The 20,105-nt window shown below is 33.7% G+C and overlaps 1 protein-coding gene across 17 annotated transcripts in view; it reads left to right on the top strand.

The window, feature by feature from the left end:
• DPH6 (diphthamine biosynthesis 6) overlaps positions 1 to 20,105 on the top strand; it is a 230,753-nt gene that overhangs the window by 2,544 nt on the left and 208,104 nt on the right. For all 17 annotated transcript variants that reach the window (XR_007204465.1, XR_007204462.1, XR_007204463.1 and 14 more), the window contains exons 2-3: positions 2,129 to 2,223; positions 4,498 to 4,691. Coding sequence is in view for 11 of the 17 variants with exons in the window: in XM_048308053.1 (XP_048164010.1) it covers positions 2,129 to 2,223; positions 4,498 to 4,691 (289 nt within the window). In the remaining 6 variants the exon portion in view is untranslated. The remainder of the gene's footprint in view (positions 1 to 2,128; positions 2,224 to 4,497; positions 4,692 to 20,105) is intronic.

Genomic DNA, 20,105 nt, shown 5'->3' with positions numbered 1-20,105 from the left:
TTTCTTAAAATATTGAAATGCTGTGAACAGCTTAGGCAATTATCTATTGTCATACAATTACTTTTCTGAAGTGGTGTTCATAGTTAAAATCAGAACTAGTGGGAGACTTTTATTTTTTAGCATAAAGTCATTCAGAAAGAAAAGAATATTTGTCTCATGACTGTTAAGCATGAAAGTTCACATTATGAAGTGAATAGATTTTCAAGCTAACAAGAATGGTATCCAAAATTAATGAATGTATGATTTTAAAATTTTTTTTGTATGTCTGTGTTATAGGTTAGAAGAAAGTTGCAGGTGTGCATGAGAAGGATGTTAGGTAGAGATGGAGCCTCAAAGTAGGAATCTATTATATTTATATTTACTTTTGTTTTAGCAGTGAAACAGAAGCAACTGCTTTACGAAAATCTGTTAAGTACAAAAGGATGCCATGTTATTTACACTATTTCTACTTTAGATTGTAATTACACAGCAAATTAAAGACAGCATACAGAATTTTAGCATGGATAAAAGCAGAAATTGAGAGGAATAGCTAAAGGGTTACATTCCTGTAAGGCACTTCCGAGCTCTTGTGTAGAGGGCTAGATAAAAGGGGGATCTTAATGCTGGAAATTCAGAAGAAGTTTGTTTCAAAATTACAGAATCATTTAGGTTGGAAAAGACCTCCAAGATTATCAAGTCCAACATTTGAGCGATCACCACTTGTCAATCAGACCATAGCACCAAGTTCCATGTCCAGTCATTTCTTGCACATCTCCAGGGATGGTAACTGCACCACCTCCCTGGGCAGCCCATTCAAATGCTTGACAACCCTTCCCATGAAGGAATTCTTCCTGATGTCCAACTTGAACATCCCTGGTGCAGCTTGAGGCCATTTCCTCTTGTCCTTCTTCACTTGTTTTCAAGGGAGAAGAGGCCAACCCCCACCTTGCTACAACTCCTTTTCAGGTAGAAATAGTAATAGTGTGATCACAAGGAACACATTGATCTATTGTAGCAAGGACTGCTTGTACTATCTGTTCTCCTGTGCATGTCTCAGTGATTCTAAAACAAAATGCAGTTTTACAGAGCTTGTATAGATCTCTGTTGCAGTTCCTGACCTGGTTTTTGTGCCTTGGCATTTAAGGAAGCTGCACAGAATCTCCACCTGTAGTTGTACTTTGAAGGCCGTGAGTCTGAACATGGATCTTTTAAGCATTTAAGCATTCTTTTAAGAATTCTTAGTTTTATTGTAGATGTGATGTTTCTTTTTCTCTTGATTAAAATCCATAGAAATACTTTTTCAGTTACGCCACGAGAACAGGATTTTTTCCTCACTGATAGTGGAAAAGGTTCTGGTAGATCTTGAATGAATGTCAAAATTAAATGTATCCTCTGTGTTGGAGTATCTTCTCTTGGCCTCAGACAAGAATATGGTTATTTTTGCTTTTATATATTTTTGCTAGCGGTAATCATTTTTACTTGCAGTTAAATGCATTAAAAAATTTATACATACAATGCAGTGTCAACTGAAGCTACTGCCTGTAATAATTAAAGTTTTTGAGAACGGGAAGTATGTTCAAAATGTTGAAAGTTTAAGCAAAGTATCCCATGAAGGAGAAATATTATTCCTTACATAAGGTCAATAAGGTTGGAGAAGACCTTTAAGATACTGAGTCCAGCCTTTAACCTGACACTGCCAGTCCGCTACAAAAATGTGTCCCTAGGCAGCACCTCTACATGACAGATCTAATTTAAAAGGATTACTGATGCTGGCAACTTGCTGGAGCAGATTTTGGTTTTTTTATCCAAGTTAACTAGTAATGAATACAGAGTAATTTGTCTGGAGTGGAAGACAGTCTTTGAAGAGATTCCAGTGTCAGTGTGTCTTCTTCATGTAACCTCTCAGATTAATAGTAAGATACAAATATGTATGGGCTTTATGGTTACTGTATTCAGGCACTACACATATATAGTAAATGTATGGTGAAATCATTCTTTTTCTACCATTAATATTCTACAGCTGTTTTCACATTTCAAAACTTTATAACCAGCTCCAGTAACACTAATTTTTGAACAGTCAGGCGAAAGGTATAACGGAATAAAACTTTTATCTGTACTTTTAATTGCCACTATTTTCTTTTTCTTACAGTGGTGGGAAGGACAGTTGTTATAATATGATGCAGTGTGTTGCTGCTGGGCATCAGATTGTTGCTCTAGCCAATTTAAGACCTGCTGAAAATACAGGTATGAAAGCCACATATCTTATAGGAAATTTAAAAAAATATGTATTAGAAACAATGGAGACACAGCTGTGCCTGAATTAAGTTTGTTTATATGTTTTTATGTAGTTTTGCATATTGAAGGCCAATATGGAAACTTAGGAAGAAAAAAAGAAGATGCAATGGAAAGGTATTAAATGTATTTTTCCATAAAGGGGAAAAAAAGGCCCACAAGAATAGAAGATCAATAAAAGAAAGGCTTACACAATTTGAAAATGAGAATACAGACATCCTGGTGGTAAACAACAGGATTGTGTGAGTTCAGTAGCACAAATGCTAAAAGGTAATAGATGATGTCATCAACCAAAACTAGCAGTGTACTTCTAGAAATGCTTTAAACTGGTGCTAAACTAAATGCTGTAAACCATCCCAGCTGCCAAAAATGTACCATTGTGCTGCTGCTCATCCATTTTTATCTTTGTTTGTCTTTCTCCATTATTCTAACCCAGCATCTGTGAACTGAATTGAGGAACTGATGTGGGTTGGTATTGACCTTGATGCACATATTTTCCTTGCTTTTTTCCTTCCTTTTAGGTTGGACTGATTTTTTGGTCAGTTCCTCACCGGCTCCACCTTATTTCTGTGAAAAAGGATGGGGCAAACTCAGGTAGTCAGTGGTGAGGTGAGAGCGTGAGCTAAGTACTTGTACGCCGGAATAAAGCACAAATTGAAGTGAGACTTGAAAAGCAAGTGAGTTGTTTCCAGTTGGTAGGGGAGAATGTTAAAGTATGTTAAACTAGGTTCACTGTTCAGCATATGTTAAGCAATTAAATATGATATTTGGTAACTGCATAGTAGGAGGGTATGCAGAAAGGGAAGGAAAAAGGGAGCTGCCATCACAAATGAGTCATGGGCAGAACTGGCAAATGCTAGGACAGTATAGGAACAATTTCTTTTCTGGGTAGCTAGGACATAATAATCTCTAATCTTGTTGAAATATGTTGTCTTCAAACTAATTTATTCACATCAGAAATGTAGAAAGAATATTGTCATTAAAATCATAAAATGCTCTCTTTAAGTGTGTAGTTGGAAATTTTATAGAAAGTTAATTGAGGTGCTTCAGGCAATAGTGGATTCAATGCCATTTTTTTTTATTTTATCTTGTACCGCTGTTGCCTGGAGAGTCTCAATTAATAAAGAAACTGTGTATTCTAAGCAGAATATCAGTTAAAGACCTTGTCATTTTCATGTATGTTGAAATCACTGAATTTTCTTTTAAATCGACTCTTCTGGTCTAGGTTGGTTAGTTGTGGTTAGGGGTTTGGATTTGCCTCTTTTGTGCAGAACCAGGATCTGTTGTGTGGCATCAAAGGTGACATGACCTAATTCTTACATCACAAGTTAGTTACCTTGATCAATGTTACAGACCTTTTTCTTTGCAAGATGTGCTACATAGGTATACAGCAGAAATTTGTGGTGTCTCTATATAAATTCAGAGAAATACCAGTGTTACAAATTAGCATTAAAATAGTGAACTGTGTTAGCTTGTAATAAAGTGGAAATTTCACCAATAATGTTGTATTACTTTATCAATCTGTTTGAAATATTATCTAAAAAAATTATATGTAAATGGTTTGTTGTATAGCTTGAGATGTGATTCTAATTCGCAATGTCTGCATTTTAGCTGTTTTTTCTTTATCTGCTAGCTACAAACTGCTTGTGAGAAAATTTGGTTCATTTTTTTCTCCTGGTTAGGGAAATAGCTTTTTGTTTATTAAAAAATGTCCAAACATTACAGTGGTCTACTTTTATTCTACCTAAGCGGAGATAGTCTCCTTTCATGATGACCATGATAACAATTCTAACAGTAAAGTTTTTGTAAATTTTGACAACCTATTCCTTATTCTCAGTGTTGCAGTGCATTATAAATTTCTTGCTCTGAGTATGTTGAAATACATCTGTGTTTGTGCCTCTGACCTGTGTTCCTATTAAAATTACCATATAAATAGGAGCAGAATTGGAACGATATGAGATTTTTTGGATGAAGCAGGAAGAAGAAAAGACACCACAATTTGCAAATAGGCAGCATGTTTGTGACAGATGTCTTCCTCTCCATACGTCTGTTGGGTGGAGAAATCTATTTTTTTTCTTTCCATGTTTATAGTGGTGTTGTCACCAAACATCTGTTTGTGAACTGAAAAATATTAACATTTAGATTTTCTCAGTGCTTTGTAGTATTGTGATTATCTGTAATTGTTGAAACAATGTACCTAATATGGTTATTTCTTAATTGTGGCAGGGCACACTGATGAATTGGACAGCTATATGTATCAGACAGTAGGACACCATGCCATTGACCTGTATGCTGATGCATTGGATTTGCCACTCTATCGTGGTTTTATAAAAGGTACCAGTGTAAATACTGGCAGAGTGTATACTGCATGCCAGGAAGATGAGGTTGAAGACCTTTACCAGCTCATGAAACTTGTTAAGGTATGCTGATTGAATATAATTACATAGTTGGGGATAATTATATTGCTTAGCTCATTTAGGAATTTAAGTAAATGATCCACTTAGGTATTTAAGGAAAGCTTTAAGAAAGAAATGGAACACTTTTATTTCTATTCTTTTCTTCTTTCTTGCACTGTAAATATATAGCATAACTTATATTCTTCTTCCCTGATGTAAATCACACTTATTATCCTCATTTCAAGCCAAAACCTTTTTCCTATTTAATAAAAACACCTTGTGCTTGGCATGTACGACAAAAAATGTAATTGTGGCTATCATCTATAAATAGAATATTTAGGTTATTTTGCATTTGAAATAATGTATCGCTTGATTACTGTAATGAGAAATCTTTTGTATTTTGTGCATTTATCAATGTATGGAAAGTAATGTCTAGACATCTCTATCTGAGTACACTTATGATGTGTAAGCCAGAATCTGTTATTTGTTTGTGTGTTCCAGATAATTTGCCAGGTATTACAGAATGTTTTACAACGATAGATTCTGGTAGCCCTGTGATTATATTCTAATATATGACAGAGTAGCAATAATGTATATCAATCAATCCTTTTTAGCTATAAAATCAATTAAAGGGAGACGATGAGCCCACCTTCTAAATCACTTGAAATTTATTCTCTGTTCTTTTTCAAAATCTTTCATATAGTACTTTATTTTCTACCAATATTAAATCAGATCTCATTGAAAAAAATAGAAAACCTCCCGTTGGCTCTAGAGGTTTTTCACAATGTTTGAGTGATACGCTATGTTCATTCCAGCTAATTGTGTTGATTACTGCAGTGTACAGTACTAAAACCAGTACAATGTTCAGAAAATCATAACTGTTATTTTAAAGAAAGTAAATATGTAATTTTATTGATCAAACTGGTATAGGCTACTTTCTGAAACTTCAGGTAAAGGTGTTTGTAGCCTTCAAGTCAGGTATTGAACATTTTCTAGTTTGCTTTCCTTCATTAAAATGAGAATTGAGATTCGTGAACCTAAATACTCCAGGCTCTATTTTGTATTCCGTTAAAAAAAAAAAAAAAATCAAATTGCAGATAAGACCTAAGAATGTGGTTTGAATGCAGTGTGCTTCCTGAACCATTTTGGAGTCAAATGTTGCATCTTCTAAACACTTTGGCAAGAAAATCCTGTTCTTATAAAGTAATCAAGATCATACACCTATGTTGGATTATGAGACTACGGAACAGGAGAACAGTGCATGTAGGTGGTACAGCCTCGAGTTGTGCTGGGGAGGTTTACGCTGGGTATTAGGAAATGTTTCTTTGCTGAAAGGCTTATCAAGCTTTGGAACAGGCTGCTCAGGGAAATGGTTGAGTCACTGTCTCTGGGAGGTATTTGAAAGTTGTGTAGACTGCGTGCCTAGGGTTTAGTGGTGGACTTGGCAGTATTAGGTTAATGGTTGGAATTGATGATTTCAAGGGTCTTTTGCAACCTAAATGATTCTATGATTATGCTCTAGAGTGCTTCACAGAGGTTTTAAATGGAATGTGCATATCCTGCAGTACAGGAATTGAAAGAAATATGATACAGCAGTTTTAAATTATTTTTGAACCATGATAGTATTAGAAATTAGAAGGACTGATATCTGCTGTCTCTTAAAGCTGCATACTAACAGCTTTCTGCTGCTGGGTAAGGTAATAAATTACTGATCAATTTAATTAAAAATGGGCAAATTAGTGGCAATTAAGATGATACTTCCTTTACGATTCTTGCTGTCTTTGGAGGAATGGATCCCTTACATAAATTAATGCTAGTGTTAAATCTTGACAGCTTCTGCTTTGGATGTTTGTACATGGTAATTATAACTATAGCTGAAAGAGATGTTATCATGTTGTCTGGAACTAAATAACTATTTCTTTCCTGTATAGAAATATTAATTCCACTATATGATATCTTAAGACATAAATATTAACAATATACTGCCTTTATGTTAGACTTTGTACAACGATGTCTTTACAGTCAAACCTAGCTATGAAATTCTGATACAAAAATTTCAGTAAATGTCTTGTGTATTTTGATGAATAATTGCAAAATTATGAGGGGAAATAAACTACAGCAACTGTGGTATTTTAGTTTTAAGAAGAGAACTAACATTTTTTTTCTGTGTGTTAGCAGTAACTTTGAAAGCTTCCTGGTTTTATTTTTTCACATTTTTTAATAACTGCTGTTTAGTAGCTTTACTATTTAAGTCTTAATCACTGAGGATTTTGCTTTAGGAGCTTTTTTCCTCAGACGTTAATAGTTTTAAACAGAGAAGTCCATTTGCCTTCTCCTGAAGGGAGGGGATGAATTGTGTGGAAGCCTTGTCAAAACCATCTTTGAGTGATTGTAATTTTAAAACACTGGTCAAATAACATAGCTCTTTTTTTCTGTCAAATGGTTTGGGGCCAAGACTACAGGAAAGGTGTGTCCAAATCAAAATCACACGGTGTACCTTACTTTACCTTGTAAAAGAATGCTGCTATTGCAAGTACTTATTTAGTAAAAAATTAAAACAAAATACTTCTTAAAAAAACTGTATGAATTTGGACGTATACAATGTTTTTAAAAACAGTATTTTGAGAACAAGATTTCTAAAAAATGAAATATTCCCTCATAGTTCTGGAAAACCCAGGACAACAGTCCTCTTCTAGTTCATGTGACTCAGTGAGTGGTGCTGACTGTCAATGACTGTAAACCTATTAATTTTATTGTCACAAACCCAGGTGATTGATAGGTATAAAGGAAATTTATATCTATTTTCTAGTTGCCTAATGCCATGTTTTAGGATCTGTATTCAGTATATATTGTGAAACATATCAGAGTACTTATATGATGTCTAAATGTATCTTACTATGCAGTTTTCACCTGATAGTAGAATATTTACTTCAAGAGACGTGTAAATCCTGAACTCTAAAGAATAATTTAATCTCCTCTCAATGTTACTGAATAGGGAATACTGATATCCTTGTTTGTTCCTGTCCCTATTGGAAATTTTCCTAGCCAAGCCTGTAAGCACTAGAGTTTCTTAGTTACCTGAATTATCTTTCAGGGTTTTTATAATGGTGCTGTCTTTGAAATGTGGTGGGAAACTGTATTTCTTTTCCTCTAGTGGCAGGAAAGACTGGAGCATAAAGGCATTTTTGTGAAACTTTCCTACGACATCTCAATTTAGGCAGTATTTAACTGTTTTCTCCCTTTTTCAATGTAATTATGATCTTGTTCAAATAATACAGTGATATTTTATGCAAGCACATACAGAAGTGGTATTAGATGGGTTGAATGTTGGATTGTTTTCTGTATCTCATGGAACTATGGCTAAACTTTTGTTCAGGGCAGTGGCTGTAGCAGCTTCCAGACTAAACAGATCAATGCAAGATACTTTATTTTCAGTAGACAGTTCTGTCCTCTTTCAAATTTCTTGCCTTATCTCCTCTACTCCATAAGTCTTTGCCTTTGATTGGTAAGTTTCCATTGCTGAAGTAACTTGCAGAATTCTTGAACTAGGTGAAAATGTTTTTCTTCTAGGTTGGTTTTTTTTTTCATATTTTTCAATGACGTGCTTAATTACTTGATTTTTTAAAAATTACTATTTAAAAAATGGATTCTTTGTGTAGTTTTTTTATATTTCCTCATGTTTACTGTAAATCATGCAAATGGATTTTTAGTGGATTTTCAGTTTCAACTTGTTGTTTCTGTCAGAGTCCTTTTTGTTGTGCCCTTCGTGGATTTAGAACTGGCAAGCTTTCAAAAAAATGGAGTTCACTTGAAATAAATTTATATATTGGCTCTCAGGACTGAAGAAATATTAATTATGAAATCATCCATTGATCATCAGCTGAAAAATAAATATTAATGTTGGATATATTGGTTGTGTGAAACATTTGAATAATAGCCTTTGCTTATGGCACTGTTTTATTTTATCAGTAATGTGGAAGGGAGAGAAAGATGATTTCTTTTCTAAAATATCATTGCATTCTGGAACAGGGATGTTATAACAGTCAGTCACTAAGAATAATTAACAATTTTTTCATTACAGAAATAAAGAGCTTAATAATACAGTGTGATTCCTGTGTTTAGTAATTACTTTTTTAAAACAGGGTCATGATTTTTTTAAATGGTCCCAGTCTGAAGTTCACTGAAGACAGAAAGTATCCCCGTCTGAGAGTTAAAATTGCAGTAACAATGCCATTTTAACTGTTACATAAGATATTTTATCTTAGACAAAGTACTTGAGCTGTGTGGGTTCAGGTGGAATAGAAGTAACTTAGGTCCTATTGATACTCAGTGAAACACCCTAAGATTTCTTCAGAAAACAGTTCTTCAGTGTTTGAGATGAAAGGGTGAAATATAATGTTATTCTGTGGCCTTCAGATAGGGATTAATTCCCTCAAGGAACATAAAGCTTTCAGTTGCTTGATATTGCTAATAGTCTTCCATGCTAAGGAAACAGTCTTTCACCCTTCTCCACAATTCAGCTGCTGTGGCCAACGGGTGAAAAGAGTTCTCAGATTCAATGTGATTGCTGACTTTCTGTGGCTTTTGTACAGACAAAGGTTTAGGTGTTCCTACCACAAAAAATACATAAATAAATGTAATGTAGTATTCTATCACAGCATTGCTTCATTTTCTGCTGTTACAAGATGCGTGTAAAAGAAACTGTAAAGTATATAGGAATAATCACTTGGTTTTTAGATGTCTGGTGTACGTGGCTTCAGTTGTAGCATGTACATGATAAAGACTAGTAGTGTACTCTTAACTCATACAAATAAGGTTTGCAGAATTTCGTAGGAATCTTAAAGTAGCCAAATAATTATTAGTTTTAGAATCCTGATGTACTTGAAGAATCTGTAATCTGAGGTCCTCAGCATGCTCTTCACCAAATTACTTTTGTAGTTTGTGAGTTCATACAAAGTAGGTAGCTTCCCCCTCTCACAGGGGATTCAGAGAGTTCAGAAGTGTGCAAAAGAGTTTTGTTGTAGTAATTTCACATGTTTTCATTGAAGAAAATCTGGTATTTTCCATATTATGATTTGAATTATCTGTAGATATATAGATTAATTTCTCAGAGTTGTATTTCTCAACATTTTGGAGAAAGATTAAATTATAGCAAGAGATATTTTTCTTTATATTGAATTTCCAAAATAAATCACTCCTCCATAATTTTTCTGCCTACATTGTGATTATTGCAAATCAAGAGTACCATGCCCTTGATATATTAATAGATTACCTTTATATGTAATTCAACAGTTGAAATACAGAATTTTTATATGGCAAGTGAAATTACACCATGAGTATTGAAAAAAAATTGTAAAAAATCTTCAATGCCCAGTTGAGGGAAACCGGAAGAGGGAAATGGAAGTTTTTGACTGGGTCCTTTACTCGTCATGTAGATTTGATGAACATTTGGAGAGCATATCTCCTAGCACAGCTCCTTTTGTTTTTAGATGTGGAAGTTAAATGGGAACTTTTAGAAATTGTATGAAATGGTTGCCTACACTGACAAGAAATAAATAACTGTGCTTCTTGATAAAATAAGATTTTTTTTTGAGAGAGAAGATATTTGCTGTGTTTTTTCATATGCTTAGTTCCTCCACCTTTTATAATGAGTAAATTTTTATCTGCAAGGATTTGGACTGTCCCTTTGCCCTCATCGTGTTAAATGATTACATTTTTAATCAACTTGTTGTTTTTTCTTTTAATTAATTCTGGATTGGTATTCCATAGCTTTCTTCACCTAGGGGATGACCATTGTCATTAGCAGTGAATAAAAGTGTGAATGAAGGGAAGAGGGTAAGAAGTAATTGCATAGTTGGCAGTGTTTTAAGCAGTGTAAAATTAATTATATATGTTGTTTCATTCAAAACACAGGGTTTGTTGAGTTTTTGGGGGATGGGTTTTGTATGAATTTCAAAATGAGATGGGAACAAGGAAATTTTTTAATCAACAGGATGCCTGGAGTTCTGCGTGTCTCATCTGAACTGTTCAGGCAGGGTCAGGGCGTTTTTTCATTGGGTTTTTGGTTTTTTTTCTTTTCAGAAGGGGATCTTCAGCAATATCTTTGAGGTAGTTTCTTACTGTGAGAAATGTTGAGCTTTATGTAAACAAAAAAGTCGCTTATTTCTCCCTGTTAGGTGCATGGAGTTGTTTTCACTCACTGCCTGTCCTGTGTTAATATTGAATAAGCAGAGACAGTCAGGCTGGTGGTGAAAGATGGTAAGCAACCCTGAGGGCTTGTTCTGGTCAGCTTGAAACCTCTGATTGCCAGGTTTTCCTAATTTCCCATTTCCAGGGCATCTCTAGTGTGACCTTGCCTGCTGAATATGATGTTCTGCGTTGCAAGATTCTCACATACATTTGGGAATGGGCAGCCAGGCATTGTTTACAGGACGCCAAATGAACCGTGCACTCACAGCAAGTTTGATAAACACACATTTCCTCCTTTTATCAGTGAGATTGCAGAATGTGAAGTATGAGTTTCCAGTTTTACTCATTCCCTTCAGACCTTTTCCTGTTTAAAAACCAAATCTCACTAATTGGATGATGATACATCCTTAGATTTTGTTTTGCCTTTTCTGTTATTGTTGTTTTGAATTCAACTTACTTGTCACTGACATTTTATTTATTTTACCTTGACCAGGTTTGATGGACTTTCAGATAAAAGCTTTCCATTTGTTCAGCACAGAAAAGGTTCATCCCTATAACTGTAAAGTGAATGCTAATTAACAGTAATGACTTCTAATCACTTTGCTTTTATACTCCTTTAGGAGCACAGCTATTATCCAATGCAGTTAAGTGAAATGCTTGTATATGAATCAACAATGCTGTATCTCTTCTTGTAGCTATTGCTCATAATCAAGCTTTGAATAAATTACAGTAGTAAAATTGGTTTTAATGTGTTCTATTGCATAGGCAGAAAGGAACCTTAAATATCTCGTTAAATATCTTGAATATTTATAGAGTTGTCTAGTAACATTTTGGCATTCATTATTGTAGTTAAATGGAAAAATGAATTAAGATGTTTAAGTCAATTTTGTAAACATTATCAAAACTTTTTTCATCATTTGAATTGTATTTAAGTGGTGTGCATAGATGCAACAGTCTCCGAAGAAGCTCCATTTTGGATCCAATTGCATGTCTCTAGGAATGCACTGCAAATTTCTGCCTTCAAATGCAGTTAAGTTTTACATGGAACAAACATGTTTTATAGCTTGAGAACTTCACCTGTTTTAGCCTAGTGTCATAGAGTATATACAGTAGATTAATATACATTTATGCATTTTTTTATCAATACTGTGTATCTAACAGACTGTTAGGTTTTTTTACATGTATGCAAATTGCCTGTCTGCCTGCAATCATATACAATTAAAAAAGTGTATAAAAGTAATACTAGTGAAATTTTTATCAACAGCTGGAAACAATAAGATGAAACTTTGTTTTAGTCTAGACTGCTAGAAACAATGCTAATGAAGAGATTACTAGACTGGTAGAACGTTAAGCAGTTTTAAAATAATTCTGGTTTAGGAACAGAATTAGGCTAAAGACAATATATATGAATTTAAAATTTAGCAAATTTTTCCACTTAGCATTGCACATACAGGGTCTGTTTGGAAGGCAGAAGTGGCAAAACGTGGATGAAACCCATTTCTAACATGAACATTAGTTTTTGTTTTAATTTATCTTTTATTAGTAAGTTCCTTGAAAAAATTTCTTAAATCACTTAGGAATTCTAGGTTTCAGTGTCTGGCAGGGAACTGGGGTCTTGCTTAGTCAATATATTTGTGTTGTCTGGTTTTGCAATTTCTAAAAAAAATTAGATTTTCATTTTCTGTGGCAGTTTCCTTTCACGTAGTACATCTGTCTTTGCATGCTTAGAGACACAATTCTTTCACAGTTACCATCACAGTTCTTATGGATGTGGATGTGAATGAGTATCCACAGGCACCGTCTGTGGTTTTGATTTTGTTTGTTTTGTTCATTCATTCACATAGCTTTAGACAATTTTCTGGTATGTTTCATTTGCTTGGGCGTCTTTTCTGTTAACATTTATTCTTTGGTTTATTATGAAATCGTTGCCTAATGTAATTTCAGATTACCTTCCATATAGTACTCTTTAAATGTGAGTTTGAGTCAGTGTTCATAAAAGTCCTGGGTTTTTTTGCTGTGGTACTGCAAAATATGCTGCTTGTGGGTTTGGCTACCACAATGTGGAAAAAAAGTAACACCTTTCTTCTCTAAAGTTTCATTAAATGTTTGATACTATCCATATCTTACTTCAGTACTTCTGTTTCTTAGTTGGCATCTTAATGCTTTTATAATATAAAAATGAAAAATACAAAAACCATTAATTATTCTGTACTTAGGTAGCTGGCTGTTTTATATTGTTTGTAATTCTCATTAGGAAGTGCTAAAACACATTTCAAAATGTGTTAGTGCTTAAAAAATGTAATTGGGGTTATTTCTAATAAAATAAGATCAAAGACAGGCAAACTTCTATATAAATTAACAGTAAAACATTTATCAAATTTGTTTTCATAAATACTTGTATCTCTGAAGCCCATTTGTTGTGTAAAAATCATTTTGCATAGATTTACTGAGGTATTTACGCTGACTTATTTAACATACTTTCCCCTTTCATATGAATGTCAAATATACAGCAATTTCAATGTTACATTATTTTCAGCTGGACACTTGCTGGTTTTGAGCGTTGTATTTAAAGGTAGCTCTTCTGGAAAGGGTGGGATTTAATTTGGTTTATGTTATACCAGTGTTACTGCTTTCAAAATAGAAATGATTGATTTGTAAGTGTCATGAAAAGGAATAAAACGGAACTGGCCTTTTACACTGTGAAAGGACTGTATAGCGTGAAGATATTCTTTCTGTTGATAAATTCTGCCTGTGGAAGAATTCCATAACACTCATCACTCATTTTCATATTGATTATGAGTGGAATTCCAGTAATAGGTGGCTGTTTGCAAAGGATAAGGCAGACGATGGTTAGTTACCTTTTCCACAGAAACACTACAAAGGAAAATGCCAAATGTGTGCACTGCAGTATTCCTATCAGCCTGACAGTCTGTTACATGAACTTTTCTTTCAGTCCATTTTCCTTCAGAAGTACAGCTTCAATGTTTTTGCCTTATTATTGTTTTAGGTTTAGTGCATTTGCATGCTCTCCTAACTCTGGATTCTTTCTTTAGTCAGTTATTTATTTTCCTGACAATCTTCCGTACTTGGGCCCTATCACCATTGTAACTGTTAAAAACTGATACAACAGTGCCCTCTGTAGTTTCTCGCTACATGGTTACTACCTGCAGCTGCTTTTGAGCCTTTAGGTGAAGAACAGGATGTTTAGACTTATTTTTAGCTCAAAGAAAAGCCCCTTTTTTCTTAAGGAAAGATTTTGATTTTTCCCTGTGACTGTTTCATATGCAAGAAAGGGAACAAAAGAGGCTGTTCTGAGTCATCTTTTAGGTTTATAAGATCTCCTGTCATTATGTAGTGCAAATCTAAAATTTTATCAGGCATTCATTCAAGGCAGTCGTTAAAATGACTGGATGGGATTTTCTGAGTTTTCTAGGCTTTCCTGAAGCTTTTGTTTGAAGTGGAGCTTCAAAACAAAATAATTTTAAACTTACTTCCTTTGTGCTTGCTGCTTCTCCTAATTTAGATCTTACATGATCTGCCAGGGACTGAAGACATGCTTGCCAGCAGAGCACCTAAGCTTTATTAATGATGTTATTTTAATTCACACAGCGACTGAAGTAATTGTTATTCATTAGCATTGATTTGTCTCCAAAACTCATTTACAATTTAGATTTCTCATTTAACTCATTGTAGCTTAATATGCAAATAACTCTTTAGTCTGTGTTTTCTACAGAACTTGTTGGACAGGTTCAGTATTGAACACACATGTTCCCTGCATTCACATATGTGCACATTCACACTCATGAGCTGCCATTTAAATATTATAAACTACAATAAAAAAGAATGACCTTTTAAAAAATAAATGCTTTAACTACAGTTAGTTGCTTCTGTAACAGCATCATAAAAGTCACCCTGTGAAAAGTTAAATGGCTTACTTTATGATGGGGAGTGTTAATGTACATGTAGAACACACTCTTAATGCACTTCCATGAGATGAAATTCATCAGTCATTGCAGTAAATTATAGTTAATGATGTAACCATAGATGGCTATTCAAAACATTCCTGTATCTGTAATGATTTGTGTAAAGCACGTGACTGACCATGTGCCTTAGTTCCTTTGGAACAGTAGATGGATAAATGCACCAGCTTTCTGCTTTTGAAGACCATTTCTTTCTGCGTAACAAGTGATAAGAATTTTGGTGGAGTAAATAATACATCACAAACCACTTGCAATATTTGAGATATGGTAATAAATGGTGAGGAGGACTAATTTAATATTAAATTAGGAGGTGAGATGCTTCAGAAGTTCACTGTGTAGAAGCTTTAATTTTTTTCTATTTTATGGGTAATCACTATCCTCTAGTCAGATGTCAACTTTTTACCATGAGATTTTTTTATACTGAAATGTTACTGGAGGAGGCAACTGTTATGGTGTAATGTGCACTGACTAATCCAGAAAATACCACATATTTAACATTTACTATATTGTATCCAGTAATAAAATGAAATGACAGAAGTAGAAAGCTCACCCATGTTATTTGGGTAAAGCAACTATTATTCTACGGGCAGAAAAGTAATGTGGTCAAATAATTTTACGATAAAGAGAATTTGGTTAAAATTACTTTCTTTCACTCTAAATTTAACAGAAAATTTAAATCAAGCTTAATTCTTGCACCAGTTGCATAATTATTGTTAATCTTAAATATTGGGGCAGGGTGGAAGTAATTTTTTTTAATGAGCCTCTTGATTCATCAGAGGGTTCTTATGGTAAAACAAGTATTTTTTTTTTTTTTTTTTAAACAGTATAGCCAAACCATGGATTGTTACAATTTTTAAAGTGATCTTTAAAGTTTACTTCATGAAGGAAGGGTAGAAATGAGTATTAGGAAAAAAAAGGTGGTATAAATTTCTACTTTAAAGTAAATAGGTACTTTGGAGAACATTTTAATATTTTTAATGGAACTTCATCACAGTTTACTCTTTTAAAATAAATGTGTCTTACAGATCAGTGGGAATTTTGCTTAGAAAAGGAATTCTTCATTAAAATAATATTTTAATTAAAAAATAATTTTGTGATTTGTTACAAGTGTGATCTGGTTAGCAGTGATAGAAGGTTTTAATTTTAAACTGTAACCTTTGAGATAGATAAGATGTTGTTCATTTGGAAAAATGAATAAGGTGTATTTTGTTGCAATTACACTTGCCAGTTAAGATTCAGCATAATTAAAATAGTGATGAATATAGATTACAATGTTGGAGGCAATGAATTTCAGCTTTTCTGTCTACTGAGAACTGGCATAACTTAGCAAAACTGGGCAAAGAAGTAACAGAGCAGCTACTGCAGATGCTCATAGGAAATACCATGTTTAGTCCACATACTTTTATGTTTTTACTTAAAATGTCAATGACTTTACCCCTGAAGTACGAAGCTTCTTTTCATTTAGTTGGATTATGTGATCTGTGTCTGAAGTCTTTTATGAAAGAGAGTATGTGTTTAAGGAAAATCTATAGTTGAAAGTAGTTGTTTTCAAATAACTTGCTTGAAAAGATCATTAAATTAATTTCAAATGTTCTTTCACAAAATCTAAGGTGATGCAGAGTAGTTAAGAGTATTTCCGATGATTGTCTTAATTTTCATTTTTAGTATTTAACTCTAAAATAGCAAAAAATGTGAAAACTGAATGTTGGGTATATATTTTATACATAAAATAATAAATATATATTCCAATTTACTTGGTTAACAGTTGCCTACACAATAACACTAGTTACATGAGGAAAAACAACTGCTTCAATCTAAAATGGAACATTATTTGACATAGCAAAAGAAATATTGACTTTCCTTGCTGGAGACATTTATGAGACTCTTTTTAATGACCCTAGGTCTTATTATTATGCCTTTATGGTTATATTTAAGTTTTAAGACTTCCTTTTTTTAGGGTATTTTTTAAAGACTTTTTTAAATTTTACTTTCTTAAGACATTCTTTTTTTCTCTCGAACTTGATCATATGAGAGAGAATCTTAGATGACATAATATTTTTAAAGGAAGACATTAGTATTTAGGCTTTACTTGGTTACTTGATGGCCTGTTTTTATAGCTACCAGAAATATAGATAATATCCTTCAGAAATACAGATAAAATTACTGTGAAGTGCCAGTAGATACCAAGGAGTTAGGGACTGAAAAGAAATTAACACTTATCCTTTGAAATACTGTCTTACAGAGCTGTTTGTTCTACATTCCTTAGGCATTTTGCTTTGCTGTGTTGTATATTATCTACAACTCCCCTTTTTTTTTCTTTTGTTCAGTTGGGTTTTTTTATACAGTGACTTGATAAGTAGATGGATTCTGGCCCTTTTTTTTTCTTTGTGGTGTACTTTTGGTATCTAGAACAGTGATACCATTGTATTTCATGACGGCACAGTTTATTACAGAATATGTCATCCAGCAGGTAGATTAAACTAACTGGCTTTGTTGTCTTGGCTTTTTCCAACTTCTTTGTTCCCTAGCCAATGTATCAGGATTAATCTGTATAGATATATAATATTTTGTAGAACCTGAGTTTAAATTACAATGTTTGTGATTTTACAAAGCTAGTTACTGATGATTTATAATTACTGGGATTAATTTATTAAACTTTCATGTTCATATAATCATGTTTCATTCTGCTACAGTTTGTCCAGTATTTTTTTTTCTTTCACATGCCTTAACTCTCTTTAGACCATTACAGATTTCCAGTAATTTGGGTGGTTTTGTGCTATAGCAACCCTTTTGGCCACCTTCAGGATTAGCCTTATCCTTTGGAGACCAGTCCTGTGTTCTCTGAAACTCTGTCAGTCATTATTTATTACCCACTTGTCATTGTGACTTATTCATTGCTTACATCACCATTCTCAAATGTATTGCTTTACAGAAATGGTGAACAGTGCTGTGAAGGAAAGATCAATAAATGCTTTCAAAGGAAGATTTACCCTGAGACTTAGATCTTCTTTTTAATACTAAATCTGTGCTATTAGTTCTGAGATGGTTTTAATATCTTGACATCAAGTACCCTGTTTCTCAAAATGGAAAGATGCTATTGCGTTAACTAACTTTTGTGGAACAGGAGGGCTTTGGCAATTAAGTTTTATAGTATAAAACTTTCCAGTTGTCAATACTTTGTGTATTTCCCTGAATGCTTATCTCATGAGCTTGAAAATACACAGTTTCATCACCTAAGAAAAAGTGATAAAACATATAATAAATGCTTGAAAATATTTCTTTGAATTTTAGTGATACTGGTTTTTGTAACTGCACAAAGAGAGGAGAGGGCTTATTTGAAATTGGAAAAAATAGAAAAAAAATCTACTTCTCCCCACATCTATTTTAGTTGTTTTGAGAGCTTCGTGACCCATGCTGTTTTTCCAGAGCATCCAATTTCATGTCATATGGTCACTCTTGACACTCTTTTAAAAGTTAGTCCCTCCAGAAAACTGTTTGAGTATATATAATATTAAATTTATTGTATGAGTTGCATATTCAGGCAGCTGAGAATCTGAAAGTGGCAAATGCAGAATTTCCTGCTTTCCTTTGTATATCTTCTACTTCAAATAAGCTGGAAAATCAGATTTTAATCCTACTGTATTAAAGATTGTATGTTGAAACCTGCTGGGAGGAAATTAAACAATCATAATTTTTTACTTCTTGATTCTGCAACGGTAAATTTTTTTCCATTTTTGAAGTGATAATAAAAAGATTTATAACAAATGTGCATGCACACACACACACGCACACACTTTGGTCCTGGCAGATGAGGAAGCTGGAAACCTATGCAACAACTTCTCTGACATAAAATGAGGGAGTGCCACATATAATTGGCAGCGTACGACTATTTCATCAATAGGAAACGGTTTCATGGGCTAAATTTTTGTATTCATAAGATGATTGGGTGTTTCACTGGGAAGTTTTGTTCAGTCTATTCATTTCTTCTTTCTCCTCATAGTTGCTGCTCCATCAGTTGGTGGATATTCTCAGTGTTGTTTTATTATCATTTGCTCCTAATATGGTTATATCTGTGTCATTCCAGCCTTGGAATATTCATGTTCTCAGTAATTATTTTGCTAGGCTGTCAGAATTTTGGCTGGGAGAATATTCCTGAGAAATACAAACTGAAGAGAAGGTTTGTCACATTATATAATATGGGTGTAGTGCAGTACAGAATAGGAACTACTCGTTCCTTGGCCATTGCTGCAGTAGAAATGTAAAGTAATATAGTTCAGTATTTTGAAATATGCACTCTCCAGTCTTAAAGCGTGCATTAGCCAGTGCTGTAGATAGTGTCATGTACTGCATGTTAGCAGTCTATATTAGAGTAGCCTGCTGTTATTTATCTTTTCTATATTAGTAGTTAACCTACTTCAGACTTAAGCATGAGTCAAATTCGCAGAAACGTAAGAAGTCTTTCTGGTATTAGACTTTCATATTTGATCAAAGCAATATAGCATGTGAAAAATAATAATAAAATACTTAAATATATAAGAAACTCAAAAGTAGAAGCTTCCTTGCTTCCAGGCTTGTTTTCAGTCAGTGGACTGGCATGCATTGTGGCAAGCATTGTTCTGCTCCTAATTTCTGGGAAGTTTCCTTTCCCTCGCTTCTAAAGTCTGTCAGAATTTTTTCCCTGCTCCATTTAGGACTCTGTGAGCTACATGATATGCTAAGAGGATAGCACAATTACAACCTGTTTGTAAAATACCTTAAATGAAGAAATGAGTAAATTGTATTTAAGTGATTTAAGATTGCATAGGAAAGTTTCTTCTCATCCTGTTCTGCATTCTCTCATTCATTGAACTTGCAGTTTTCTGATAACCTAGCAGTCATGTTTTCAGGTTTTATACATATATTATGCCTTTGGTTGCATTTTTGTTTTTAAAAGATACTTAGAAACTTCTATTGAAGAACTGGGACCTTCTTACATAGAAGTTTTCCTCAAAGCTGATCATTAGGTTTTAAGTTGTCTTCATTCCTTTTTGGTGGAAAGTATTATCATTTGCAGTTTTCCCTTCACACTGAAAACTCATAGAATCCATCCAGGTTTAGTTTTCTCCTCAAGATTTTTGTTTCTTCTTTATACAGAAAAGGTTCTCTCCAGGCTGAATTAGAATACAAGTTTTCAATTCTTTCGTTGAGCAACTGTATCTGTATGAGGCAAGGGTCATCTGTAAAGCCCAACTTCTTATTCCAGTAAAATGTAAGACTCATCCTTCTCTTT

The sequence above is a fragment of the Corvus hawaiiensis genome, chromosome 6, assembly GCF_020740725.1.
Source record: "Corvus hawaiiensis isolate bCorHaw1 chromosome 6, bCorHaw1.pri.cur, whole genome shotgun sequence".
NCBI classification, from domain to species: Eukaryota; Metazoa; Chordata; class Aves; order Passeriformes; family Corvidae; genus Corvus; species Corvus hawaiiensis.
The sequence above is the reverse complement of the archived record's forward strand: the minus strand, read 5'-3'. Positions and strand labels throughout refer to the sequence as shown.